Genomic DNA, 14547 nt, shown 5'->3' with positions numbered 1-14547 from the left:
CTGCAGTTGTGCCCTCATTCTTGCTTCATTCTGAAATATTAAATAATCCGCTGGATTGGTGTTATCAATACCTTATCAATACTTTCAGATTTATTTTACCATGCATGAACCTCTGAATATCATAATCATTTTGCTGAATTTTAATTCTAGTAGTATTGTTAACTCCCTCAATCTAATAAAATATAATCATAGAAATTACAACAAAGGAAGGCTTGACCTTGATCAGAGACCGACAGCCTAAATAAATTACACTTGAATAGGAGTGAATGTATGAGAGTAACATAGGACTGTGTGAGTTTTCATGAGGTGCTCTGGTTTCATTCACACCTTCTGAAGGCATGCTGGCTGGATTATTTAATGTCCCCCTGTGCTTGTGTGCCCTGCAATAGACTGGGCTTGAATTCAGGGGCACCATGTGCATCAGGGAGTGGCTCTGAGTTAGATGCAGCCTTTACCAGAGATTTGCAGCTTCTAATAATGGATTATGAAATGCAAATATTATGAAAGTCAATGTGAAATGTTAATGATGATATGTACAATATAAACAGTTGTGTGTTTTAGTGCACTAGTTTTGAGAACTCTGTAGCTCTTATTTTTTTAAAAAAAGGTATAAATACATTTGACAAAATTAAATTATAATGGTTTAAGTTTCATAGGGAAGAATCCTTTTTGTTCAGAAAAAAGTGGGTACTGAAAAATAGGATCATTGTTAAACTTGCATCTAAAAGTCTGCATGCTTTTAGAAGACAGATTAAAACCTTTGTGGTGATTAAGCCAAGATCAGCACAGTGATATAAATTGTCTGATTGCCATTTGAAATTCTTTCTCTGCAAAACTGTCACAGCAGGAAGCATCAAGATTATTCATGGGCTTAGCGCTGTGGATGTAAAAGGAGAACAGTGGCATGATTTGTTACAAATTGTGCTAGATGAAAACGATTCATTATAGGTTAAAAGATCAAAGGTCAGTCTCCTTGTTAAGCAAAACTTTTTCTCACTCAGTTTTTCATTTGGCATTCTACAGCAGTGGCACTGGTTCTTCTTTCTTTTAGAAGATTCTTCTATGAGTGACAAAAATGTGCCCTCAGAGACAAGGGGACAGTTTTAGTTATCTCTCATTGATGTTTTAGGGGTATGCCATTTTGACTGAATTCTCATATGCTTTACAAAATTCATCATCCAAGGAATATAAATATCTTTGAATTCACACTGGAGCATTCCAGTGTACTGTATACTGTATACAGCCACAGAACAGCCTTGGTGCTTAGTTGGCAAATGAACTATCTGTAGGTCAAACCTTGTACTTTCAGATAGTTTAGAGCCTCCTAGCTACCACTTGTTAATAAGAATTATGAAGTCGAAATAAATTAAATATTGTACATGTTATGTCCTTTGCAGGGTATCAGGTTGAAGGATTAGATCAAATAAGCTTCAGTACAAGTTCAACTTCAATATCTTATCTAAATCTTCTCTATATTTTAGAGTTTAAAGTAAACGTCTATAGCAGGTTGTATAGATGTAGATATGCATTAATGATATTTCTAAAATAAAGATGTACAACAATGCTCTGCCCGAGACTCATTTTTCAAGAACTTATTGGGTAACAATGTGCTACTATCATTGATACAGAAAAGCATAATAATGCATTACAAGACTATCAGAATTAATAAAGCATCACAATACATTAAACATTTATTTGATTAGATTAATTCTCCACTGATTTATCAAAAAGCATTAGTTTCCCTTGGGTGTTGTCAATGGGATCTCACACTGAAGCTACAGTTACGTTTCAAAAGGCTGAGAGATGGAAATATTGACAATGTGGAGGTGAAGGAAATCAACGGTGCATTATCTTTTAATATCACGTATTCAACTGCATAGTTTAAGGATCTCATAACTGCATTTTATTTATTCTTTACAGAAATTGAAAAATATGAAGGGGATGAAATAAAAAAAGAAGATGGGGAGAAGAAATACCTAGATGTCATCAGCAACAAAAATATTAAGTTGTCAGAAAGAGTACTGATCCCTGTTCAGCAGTATCCAAAGGTAAACTGAGATACAGTTCATTCAAAATCATTTAACTACCTTTAGTCCTTTTGGTTCCATCAGAATATGGTTTGAATTTTCATTTTTGTTGACCTCAATATCACATATCTGCTGGGAAGAAATGTTTCATATAAAGTAGCTACAGTAATGCACAGTGCAGTGTTACATCATATCTCCCTGTAAAAAGGCTGCAATTTTTGAATTGCATTCTCACACACTGCATTTGGAAGAGAATAAACATGCTGGCTTATGCCGTGCTTTATCACTTCAGCCAAGCACTACTGTATGTCTCCACCTGTGAGAATGGCAGTTTATTCCCACGGTGACAGTTCAAATCGAAGAAAATTGTTCTATAATCTCAGTGGCACTTCTCCTTGTAGATTCTTAAGAAATATCAACTTTGCAGTAGAAGTGCAAAGAAATACTGTGCTTTAAATTATTTGTGCCTCGAGCTAAAGAGGCAGAAAATCATTTGTGGGGCCAGTGTTATCAATTTCATATAGAGCTACATGGTTTGCTACACCACATGCCACAGTTTTTGCTCTCCATATGGTGGTACTGTCCTGCTTCAGTTTGTAATCCTTAAATGTGCACTTTTCTACACATGGCTGGACCTGACATTCATTTACATGCCACCAGAAAGCGCACAAAATACACTGGGATTTCTGCTATATTATAAGATAGTAAAACTTAAAAGTTGAAAAAGTAAAACCTAAAAAATGAATAAGAATTTTAGATTTAGTTTCTTCATGCCCAATATCCCAAATTTCTGACTTGGAAAATGGTTTAACAAGCTACTGTATTTCAAAGCATACACACAATCTGCAGAATCCCTGCATTTCCTTGGTTATCTTATATGCAGAGATTTCGCACAAGGATATTCTTCATCTTTTATACTCGATAAGCCTCTTTCCAGTTCCCATATGTATTCATTATACACATTTCACACAATATTTCATTTCTGTGCACAATGTGTTTTCAATGTTTGTCTAACATTTGTAGAATTCAGTGGACATTTCTCCATGAGCTTCATCATTTTAAGTCTCCACTGTCTTAATCGTTTTAAGTGATGTTGTTCTAAGTACAATATGAAAATGTCCACTCAAAGTATCTCTAAAAGCCTTCAATGATAAATGTTCAATATAGTTTTTTCTTTCATGGTGGCGTGAGATCAATGAAAAAAACATTTCCTTAAGAGACCATCACAAAATGAAATTGTTAAATTTGCTTGAGAGCCATTTGCTATTGATTGAAATTAAGGTATTTGTTAAAGCTTTGAGACTCCAGAGTTGTATGGCAATTCTAATCGATGAAGATGTGAGAATCTTTGTTTAAAGTCAGACATTATCATCATCACCCTACCTCAACTGTGCACAAAAACATATAGACCCAAAGGTTATAATAGGAGGATAATTATCTCTGTGTAATTGTCCAAGGCGTGAGCATACAGTGCAGGAATGTGGAGTTTTATGGACTATGATCTCATTTCTAACAGGATTAGAAACAGTATCCTTGCAGTCCTGGATGTTGTAGAAGTGAATCTACCGTGAAAGCGGAATTTTCCGCTTTTTTAAGACAAAACATTGCTTTTCTATTTTTAAAAATGACAAATATTGCTATGCTATGGGTATTAAAATTTGTTTTGAGTAAAAATATTAGGCAACTACTGTAACCCTTGTGACCAGAAAAAAGATAGCACCAGCACTGGGATACTTTCAACTCTAGGAAATAGAGCTAAGCATTTATACCAACACCTCCAATCTCAGGTGTGTGACACCAACACTTGGGTCTCCTCCAGCTGTGTGTGGAGACACCACTCCTAAACTTAAGATCCAGCGCATGAATAAGAGTCCTCAGCAGAAGTAGTGCTGCAGGATTCTACCTACAGAAGGAACTGCTTTGCCACTGAACTGGCAATACAAGACCTCAACATCTTGACAATAGACTTGGACACCAATCACGTGCTGTCTGGCCAGTTCCTGAGCACGAGTAGGAGGCGCTGAAGGACTAGAAACGCCAGTCTAACCCCAGGTCATTGATGTATGTGGACTGTGATCAGCATGTTTAAAAGCCATGCACTCTTCTCCCACGTCAGAGCCCCAGGCTTTGTTGGAGGTATGCTGAACTCTAAGTAGTGCTTACGTCCCTCCAAAATATCTCAAAATATCTCCGGGAGACACTGGTGGGGTTCCTCCTTCTTCTTCTCTTAGTTTTTCTCTTTTACGTGTGAAAGAGAATTGTGTAGGAAGGCAAAGGTAAGAGTGTTGTGGCACCAAGAGCAGACCGACAACGGTAAAGGGGGGCGTGAGGCCAGAACTGAAAGTAAAAAGAGTATTTACTCATTTACAGTGCAGAAGCAACCAGACCCATAAACAAAAGGAAATGTTGAAAATTCCAGAAATCTATTTTTTTGAGAAACACATGTGCAGGCCGGATGAATAGATTCCACTTCTATTTACAGTATGTATATATCTCTGTAAGAGGCTGTGAGGGACCTGCACTTGTAGAAGGGTAACCAACAGCAATAGGGGTTGGGCAGCAGAGAAGTCAAATGATTTGAGGGGTGTTTTTTGTATATGGTCGAGACACACACAGGATGGATAAAGACACCATAGCCCATTTCAGAGTTTCTAAACAAAATAGAACATGCAGCTCGGTCAGCACCAGTCCAGCATGACCAGTAGCACCTGATGATCCCTGATAGTTCTGGATTGGCCTGTGGGCGTTGCTGGTATAAATACTCAATCCTGTATCTCATTGTTTGCTGGCTACTCCTGGGCATGAAAGGGAAACGGTAATAATCCTACAGTGAAGGAAAGAATGATAATGAAACTGATCATACACATCCATAAAGCTAAAATGGTATATAGTATAGCTACAATTCTTCTTATACAGTACCACCTATTAAAGAAAAAATATTTTTTTATGATTTATGAGTTTATGGTTTATTTATGTTGCAATAGCACATTCTTTTAAGCTTTAAAAATGCTCACTAATGAAAATGTCTTTATTTTGGCTAACCTTAAGTTCACACATAGCACACCTTCATTTTTACACCAGTGAACAAATTACTTGAGGTTAATATGGTTTAACCATTTAATTTACATGTTTTACAGTGTTGCTGAGAGTTGAGAGAGTCAGGGCCAGCGAATCCCATCCTAATGCTGGTGGCACCCTGCCAGTTGTGAGCCTCTTTTGGGGAATTTCGCATGTTTTTCAGGCAGCTTGTGACATGACCCTGACTCACACCTGCAATCACCGCAGTCACCCTTCACATGCAGGCGCCACTTGGGTGGGTCCACTGGGTTAATATTGCCCGTGTAGAACTGCACAGCAATTCATTGAGGATAGTTCACTGCTTTATTGCACTTAGTGTAAGTGGATCAAATTCAGATCTTTTGCAGTGTAAAATATCGGTGCATTAAATATTTAGAGCATACTGTAACTGATTTATATTGCAATACTCAAATAAGTAGGAATACATCCTTGAAAATATGAAATAAATTAAACTTTGGAAAAAAAGAGATTCAAAATCATTTCCAGAATCCTGACATTAACGAGGGCTGTCATTCATAGTTTATTGTCCTTTGTAAGACAGAAAATTGGGTTTGTTTCAGTGCACAGTAAACTAGATGTTAAAAACACTTCACCATCTCAAATGAATGTATTGCATATACATCCTACAACAATAACTTCTAATAAGAGTACGAATAGGTTGTTTAAAGATGGCTCTTTCAAATCACCATTGGCTTAGTAAAAGAGGATATGAGCACCTCATTTATTCCCTACATTTTAAAAATACACTAAACTTTCTGAATCCCCACAACAAAAGTATTACTTTTAAAGAGACTTATGTGTAAAATTTTCAGGTTCCTCTTTGTTAGTGGATTTGGGTGAAGAATTGAATTTGACCAACGCAGCACAGTGGAGGTGCCATTCTTGCACCTGAAAATTAGCCAGTTTGTTTTGGAAACTGTGCCACCAGCCCAATTGCATTTGGCACTGCTTGTATAGGCGAAGGACTGGAAGTCGAGAGACAGCTGGAGAGGCTCAATTACTTTAACATTGACCTCAGTAATAAGGGGAAACATGTATTATGAGCTGGCATAATGAATATCCTGCTGGAAAAAGCACTTACTCGAATTCCCGAAAAAAAGCTGTTAACTTTGCAATATGTACGCCACTAACCGCAGAAAAGAAAATTCAAAGGCATGAAGAAGAGATGAGATATCAGTGTGGTCAATAATATTTGATTTTTAAAAAGTCATTTAACACAAGCCTTCTATTATTTTTTCTGCTATTTCATAAATTCATCTGCAGCATGTCATCAGAGCTGAATACAGTAAGTGTGTCACAGAGAGTAGCTCTGATGATAATTATACAGTTATTCAGTAGAGTGGATGTTATCATGTTGTAAGATTCGGCTTTTTCAAGATAATTGGTGCCAAGAGACATTTCCAGGTGTAAAGGTGAATTGTGAAGGGAGTTAATATGAAGCAGAAGCAATGACAATCAAAGACACGCACAGCACATTGATTTTGTACAACTTCTTTATATCTGCTGCTTTACCCCACATAGCCAGACACATTTACTATGCATGCCCCCAGACAGCTGCAACTTCACTTTCCCGGCTCTGTCACTGGCTCAGCTTTCTGCTAATTGCCTGCTCTGTTGCTGCCCTCATTCACTTCATACACTGATGGTCCTCTGAAAAGGCTTCAGAGTGACAGACACTCTGTGCAAAGCAGAGGAAAGCTACTGCATGTTTCCATCTCTGAAATTGCTCAATGGCTATAGGTATTTGAAGTTTTTAGAAGCCTTGTACCCCAGCATGAGGTACTGCACACAGGGAAACGTTAATCTCTGTGCACACAATTAAGCATTTATTAAATAACTTTTCAGGGGGAATCTTGTTAAACTGACATTAACAAAACGGCAAGTATCTTCCATTTAATTGTTAGCTTACATGTTGGAGGGTACCTCGTGGAGCAGAAAAGAAAATTAAGAGCATATGAACAAGTTTAAAGAGCGATAAGGAATCATGAAGCTTTTTCTTACATTGGAGGGCTGTCGCTGGCACATTCTTGTTCTATTTTTTTAGTCTGTCTTTTGCTCTTCAAGTGACCTGCTGTGGAATCAGTGCAGTTCATTTGCAGTTTTTGTTTAATGTTCCACCGAAACTGCTTGCAAAATATATTCTCTGAGGCCGAATGCTAGGAATTGCAGTGGAAAGGTAGATCGGACATGACTCCAAAGTGCTTCACTAAAGGGATTCTAAACTAAATTGTCCAGCACATATTTATTGCTCCTTCTGTGCTTTCTTTTCCTGAAAGACTTGAGAAGTCCTTTCATAGGTTCTTTTTTATTATGCAGTAATAGCTAGATAGGATGAAAAGAATCTAGTAACAAAAGCATACAAGACTGCGTATTTTGTATAATACGCCATTTAACAAGGATGAAATACCTTTGTTCGTAAGACTTAGGTTCTTTTTATCCTATTTATTTGCTACAATTACTTTTCCATAATTCAGCATTCTTTTCCATTAATTCGGTTATGACTTAAAAAAACAAAAACAAAAATCGCATTAGCAATTTCCCTGGTGAAAACATTTTTAATTGTATGATTCCAGCAAAAAAAGACTGAAACCTGTATCTACACATACCTGTGCATCACTAATGACTTGATCACATACAGATTTTCACCAGTGTGGATAATACAGAGCTACAGTGTTTTCCTCTTTTGCTAAGTCAATACCTGTCTTCAGCAGTCATTGTCATTTCAATTACAAGACAGCTAGCAATTTTCCTCTCCAGCTATAATTTATAAATGTTATTTTAATGTCAATCAAAAAACAATATTAAAAAGGTGACTCGCTATGCAGCATTTCCTTATCTATAATTGTGTGGTTTCTTTCAGAGTTTTATATTAAAGCTATAAATTCAATAGTCATGTATGGATTTTTTTTATTACTTTAGAACTTGGCAACTTTAAGAACTTCAGTTCAAATGAACCTAATATATGCATATCAATACCATGTTTTAAATTAAAAATGAGCCTGAAATGAAGCATAGTTCTTTCATACTTTATCTTTGTGACTGCTGTTATTATGGTCCTGTGCCACAGTAAAGTCCTACACTAATATAAAGGCTGTACATAACAATAGAGAGGTCAATGTGATGTTATGCTAATGGCACAACATACCCAGTGGCAGTAAATGATTTTTTATGGCCATCTTAAAACTAATGATCTTGCCCATGTTGGCACTTAATTATTTCATATAGAGTGGCATCATATGAGGCACAGTGGCACAGTGGTTGTGTCAGTGCCAGTGATTGTGCACACATTGCTGTCACTTCAAGTCAAGTTCATTTCTGGACCTGGGGCTCTGTCTCCATAGAGTTGGTATGTTCTCTCCATGTTCACTTGGTTTTCCTCTGGGTGCTCTAGTTTCCTCCCACAATCCCAAAACATATCAATAGATTAATTTGCTTCTGGGAAAGTACTGTATGTGTGTCTGTTTGTGTGTGTGCACTCTGTCTTTGAGTGGTGTGTAATTCGGGGTGTACCCTGCCTTGTGCCTGTTACTTACCAGGATAAGATAAGATCACTTTATGGGCCATATACAATTTCTTGTATTAGGATTTTGTCTTTTTGCATGCCCCAGCTTGCTCTCCATGAGACACAGACAGGGAGAGAAGCTGGGGGTCAGAGCGCAGGCAGCCCTACTTGTCTGCTTCGTGGCGGAATTCTGCTTCAGTCAGCTCCTTAATTATTTAATTGGTATTTAACAAGCATATAAACAATGAAGAAGGGCGGCGCAGTGTTGGCATTGCTGCCTCGCTGCCCTGGGGCCCTGGCATTTGTCCTCGTGTTCATGTTGGTTTCATCCTGACCTTTTGGTTTCCTCCTGCCATCCAAAGACATGCTGGTGGGTTAACTGGCTTTTGGGAGAATTGGCCCTGGGGTGAGTGTGTGTCTGCTCTATGATGGACTGGCGTCCTGTCCAGGGTGTATCCTACCTTGTGCCTGTTGCTCCCCTGCAACTCTGTATTGGATACAGCGGTTACAAAGTGGATGGATGGGTAAACGATAAAGGGTTAAAGGCTCCAGTGGACTGCATTGTTCTTCGTACTTCCCACTGTAAATCGAAGTGACTATTTCCATCCCTTAACTTTTTTATTTTTTTCATCTTTAATTTTGAGTTACAGTAGAAGTATAGAATTGTATATTATATGCATGTTTGTCACATAATACTTATTCCTGACTTGAGTTTTTCTTTGAATTATGAAAAGTAATTAAATATGAAATCTCTCGGAGAGGCTCCTTTCTATATTAAACACATTTAAGATCTCTAACAAGCCTGGTATGAAAGCCTCCAAGGAGTCACAGCTTTGCAGTGTCACAGTTTGAATTCAAGTAAACTGCAGAATATTCCTTTGATGTCCTCATTAACAGGGGGCTGATTTTTAATTTGTTTGTTTGCATATACGAGCACAGGCTTGTGTGTGCAGGATTCACAAGCCAGCGTTGAAGTATGGCAGATCAGTATGTTCACACTTTTACTGTTTGCTGATAACTAGTGTAGTTTGCTATCCTCTCCAGATCTGCCAATAAAATGGAATGTGTTTTTTCTACGAAATTGGGTGGATAAAAAGTTTGGACTTTTGTTTTTTCTACTGCATGTACCAAGTACTGTATACAGGCTCATATTTTCTATACCCTTGTGTACTGTATGTAAAAATCACTTCAGCTCCTCATAGGTAAATTAAACCCGAATCATTGCAGGGCCCACAATTTTTAAACGAATCCTGAAAAAGACAGTAAATGCTCTGTTAAACAAATGGTCTATATACAGTCTAATTGCATTGTTCTACTCCTTTAATCTTATTTCATTTATTTCTTTATGCTGAAACAAAATTCTTCTGTGATGATCTTCTCCTTAACATGTAGCTATTTTAGCTATATTTTTTATAAGCTAAAAGTTAATTCTGTGAAGTCTTTACTTAGTAGTACAAAAAATAAATATATTGAGAAGAAAAATTCTATTTATGGCAAGAAAAATGTGATAATGGGTCAGTTAGATTTGATTTATTAAAGTGATGGATTAACTTCTACAGCACTTTATATTGGCTGCTCATGTGTGGTTTACCTGGAGTTGTTGTCATCAAATTTTTAAATGCCTGATGTAAAGTGAATTAAAGATGCTAAATTACAAGGTCGGTTTCTTGTTTCTCTTTACTCAAGCTAAGCTGCATTAATAACTGTCAAAGATAGTAGAAAAGAATATTGAGTAAACTGTGGATGCTTTGTAACATACAATTTGTGTAACTCCTGATTGTATCTAGTCTGACTTTAGATTTGCTTTAGTGTTGCTTTAAAAAATGTTTGAATATACAGTGCTTATCCTGTCTTCAGACACTGCATGTTTATTTATGCAAGATACCAGAGATTGTATTAAAATTCCTCTGTGATGGTGTCAGTTGTTATAAGTCAGATGGTCTGCAGCAGAATCTGGCTGCCATGCTCTGCTGACTGCCACAAAAAATACATAGTCCCTACTGCTAGAAGTTTCAGACACCATGCGATGCAGTTATAAGTCACAAGGAGCTTGTCTCTTAGCTGAGGTCTGGCTGAGAATGAATTGGAGCACTGGAGATACCTTATGGTAATGTCAAAGATACAGTTTCCATGGAAACATCCTCATTCTGTTTGGGGATTTAAAAAAAAATCATCAATCATTGGGGTGGTTTCTATACTTCATGACAGTCCCTGTCCAAACTGTTTTATGAATTATAATAATCCCTGTGCTGCTAAATGTAATTATTTACTGTCAGTAACAACATTAAGGACAAAGGACTCACAGTGGACCACAGTTGTGATACCCTGTCTTTCTTTACCATCTCCAGCCTTGTGCAGTATTTGCACAGTGAGAGGAGGTGTTCACATTAGAATGCAGAGAAATCTAAGAACAAAGAGCAGCTATTTAAGCACCACGATTCTCAAAACACTAAGCTCAAGATATTCACCACCAAAAAAGCTACTGTGTAAAACTAACCTGAGGCTTATTTATATAGTAGTACATACTTACAGCTTTAATTTGCAACTTAGCAAATAAATTTGACTAGTTATTAAATTAAACTAAGAAAGTCCTAATTTAACTAGCATTGACATATGTGATAGCAGTACACAGGAAGAAAAGGAAAATCCACCATTTGCCTTCAGTGATGACAGCATGTCACATATTGTATAGTATGACAAATTTGGAAGAGGGTATCATAACACAGCAGTGAGGCAAGGTCTGTGAGGATATGTTAGTAGAACAAGTGTTATTGTTTCTTTGTTACTTTAATTTTACACAGCTGAAGCATTTTTTCAGCCGTGCTATGTCCCGCCGAGCTGAGGTATCACCAGCCTGTCATGTGAGAGTCATTAAAACTCCAGAACACCGCTGTGATGTATGACCCAGGGATATGCAAATTTCCTGCTCCAGACTGCATTTTTCATCCTGTCAGCTGAGTGCTACCTCTTGTTACCAGAATAGGTAGTCCAGTGTATCACATTAACAACAAAAATATAATTACTTTTTTTTCCATTGTGAAACCTGCAATCTGTAATGAATGCAAAATCATAGCTAAGTCAATCAGTGAGATGTCAATCAGTGAGATGAGACTGTTTTAATGATAAATTGTTAGGAGGAAGGTAATCCGCAGGTTTTTGCAGCTTCCAGCTCATTCAGGACTTTGGTCAAAAGGGTCAAAGATTTACAGAGAGAAAGACTGACAGTTCTGAAGCAGCATGCTGATCCAAATGTTTGCAACCAATATACAGTGTATAGACCATTGAATATTTCATCGAAGTTACTAGATATAATAGCAATGATGTGAAGTTTATATCACATTGAGGACCTAGTTTCAATAACTGCTATTGAGAAATTGAAAATTAAAATATTTTTTAAATGTCCCACATTGACATACCTAATACCATAATATACAAAACGGGCATAAAATAAATACATTTTCAAAATGCATCACAATGAGACCACTTTTATTTAGCAGGTTTCAGGCTTTTAACTCCTCTCTGTTGGTCAGTATTACACTCTGCACTAATAATATCATGTTGGGTCATATTAATGTTTCATTGCAATCAAATGCTTCCTTCTTTTTTCTTGATTCCCAAGAGGTGGTCTGTTTTTGTTCCTGTCAGCTGATTTCTGCCTTCTGGTTTCTGTCACATCACTTTACAGCCTGTCAGCTGGGGAAAGAAGCTCTAATACACTTGCATACAGGAAACAGGTCATCTCATATACAGTATACATCTCATATCTTTACCACCTTGCAGCCTGATCCCATCAGACATACTGTAAGTGTTTACCATAATACATGTATATCTCACGTTAAATTGCAGGTTTGTTTTGCAATTTAGTGATCTTGACCTTTAAGGATCTTGCATAATGCAGCTTAATAAATTGGACTCCATATTGTAGTCAAGGGAAATATCTGTATCTTACATTTTAAAGTAAAGGTACCACGATCTAGCTTGATCTTGTCAGAAAGTAAGCAGGGCTGGAACTGGTCAGTGCTGGCATGGGAAAACCAAAGAGAACTTAAGAGAAACCCAGGCTTCTTCTGTAAGTGACATTGGTGGACCAGTAGGTGGTACACAATCTAAACAACACTACACCATCTGCTGTGGGAATGCTGGTGCATAATGACTGTCTCACATCACTCAGCTGAGTTCTGCAATTTGCTGGAGGGCGAAGTGAGTTCCCTCCTGTATGTGAAGTAGTTGGGGATCCTTTGGGATGAAAAGTGCTGTACAAATGCAAGAACGTAATACTACATGGCAAGAAAGTGCCCACTCCATGTGGTCACTGCAAGCGTTTAATCCATCTGAGCAGCCTCCTGTTTTTCAATACATTTGCTTTTATAGTAGAATAAAATTGACTTTAAAACTAAATCTTCCAGGTTGTGCAATTCACAAAGAGGTTTGCTTTTACAAAAACCTGTCAAACAGAATGTTTTCTGCATATTTTATCACCTATCCCAGGAATATTCCTAACAGAGACACACAACAACACTCATCATCACACATCATTTCATAGCAAGCTTTCCCCACCACATGAAAACAAGCTGCTCTGAATTTCTTGTAACAAACAATTAAAGAATAGAAAATGAAATACCCATTATATAGAAATTACATGTAAAGCAAAGGACATAAAGGAAGTTAATTAGTATATACCTTTCAAATATTTAATTTAATCTTACAGTAAAGAAGAAACAATGCTAGGACTTTGAATATTTAATGTAAATTGGCTTTCTCCAGGATTGTTGGACATCTATTTACAACAGTTAAGTCTGTATATAACTCATTTCTCACACAGCTGAAACTTGCAGCTTATGATTTAAGAACAGTTATGATTTAGGCTTATCGGCTTCAGTTTATTATGACCTTTACATCAAGGTTCAGGTGTGCTTTCATGAGCAGAACAACCCCCCTGCTGTGCAATCAGGGAAATGTGTTTACCAAAAGAGGACCTTCATCCTAGAAAGGTGTTTTCTACAGATAAGACTGTAAGTGCGACCTCAGATCATAAAAAGTTGAACAAACTGTCTTAGAAATTATCTAAGTACATGGCTTAAAACAGTTTGCACAATTAGTTAAGTGAATTAACACTCAATGAGTGAGCAGTGAATGTTTTTTTTTCATTCTACAGTAAAATTAATTTATCTGAATATTGTTACTAGATGCATTAGACTTCAGACCAGTTTCCTCTGTGTTGTGTTAATATATTTTTGCTGACCATCTGTGTCTGACTGCTGCACACAGCTGAATTTCCTTAATAGAGTTCTGAAGATCGAAATGAAATGACATTTCAGGAGGTCTTGTTACTGCCCTGAGCAAGGTAAAAACATCTATCACTACATTCAGACAGGTCTCCAGCAGCTTAAAGATACTTCAAAATATACTGTATATTTAACATTTCTTATTAGATTTTATCACTTTTTTAAGAACCTGAATGCTATCATTATGTATCAGTAATGATAGCATAATAAATGTATCAGTGTATAATTACAACACTTTGAGAACTTTACCAAGAAAATGACCATCTTTGAAATTGTATTGAACAAACATACTATAGTATAGGAATAGGTAAATAACTATGCATACAGTAGGTATAGCATACAGTGGGTAAATACACCGGGCTGCTGGTCATCGGACTGGCGTCCTGTCCAGGATCTACTCTACAATGTGCCCATTCCTTGCTGTGATAGGCTTCAGCCCCCCAGGCAGTTAGAAAATGGATGGATGACTGTAATCAGCAAAGTTGCACAACAAGTGCAAATTGTGAACAAGTCGTATCCTGTTAAAGCCACTTGACAGTCATCTGTGGCCAGAGCTGGAAGCAATATCTACTGTATACACTACTTCAAGTATCTTTGTGAATTTGTTATTATAAGTTGTAACTTTCTTTTGTCGTTCGGTATATAATGTGTTCCC

General features: G+C 37.1%; 1 protein-coding gene across 1 annotated transcript in view; it reads left to right on the top strand.

The window, feature by feature from the left end:
- khdrbs2 (KH domain containing, RNA binding, signal transduction associated 2) overlaps positions 1-14547 on the top strand; it is a 104391-nt gene that overhangs the window by 29084 nt on the left and 60760 nt on the right. Inside the window, exon 2 of the mRNA XM_088933984.1 lies at positions 1921-2048. Coding sequence (XP_088790110.1) covers positions 1921-2048 — 128 coding nt within the window. The remainder of the gene's footprint in view (positions 1-1920; positions 2049-14547) is intronic.

Source organism: Atractosteus spatula, chromosome 15 (genome assembly GCF_055471065.1).
Source record: "Atractosteus spatula isolate fAtrSpa1 chromosome 15, fAtrSpa1.hap1, whole genome shotgun sequence".
Classification (NCBI taxonomy): domain Eukaryota; kingdom Metazoa; phylum Chordata; class Actinopteri; order Semionotiformes; family Lepisosteidae; genus Atractosteus; species Atractosteus spatula.
The sequence above is the reverse complement of the archived record's forward strand: the minus strand, read 5'-3'. Positions and strand labels throughout refer to the sequence as shown.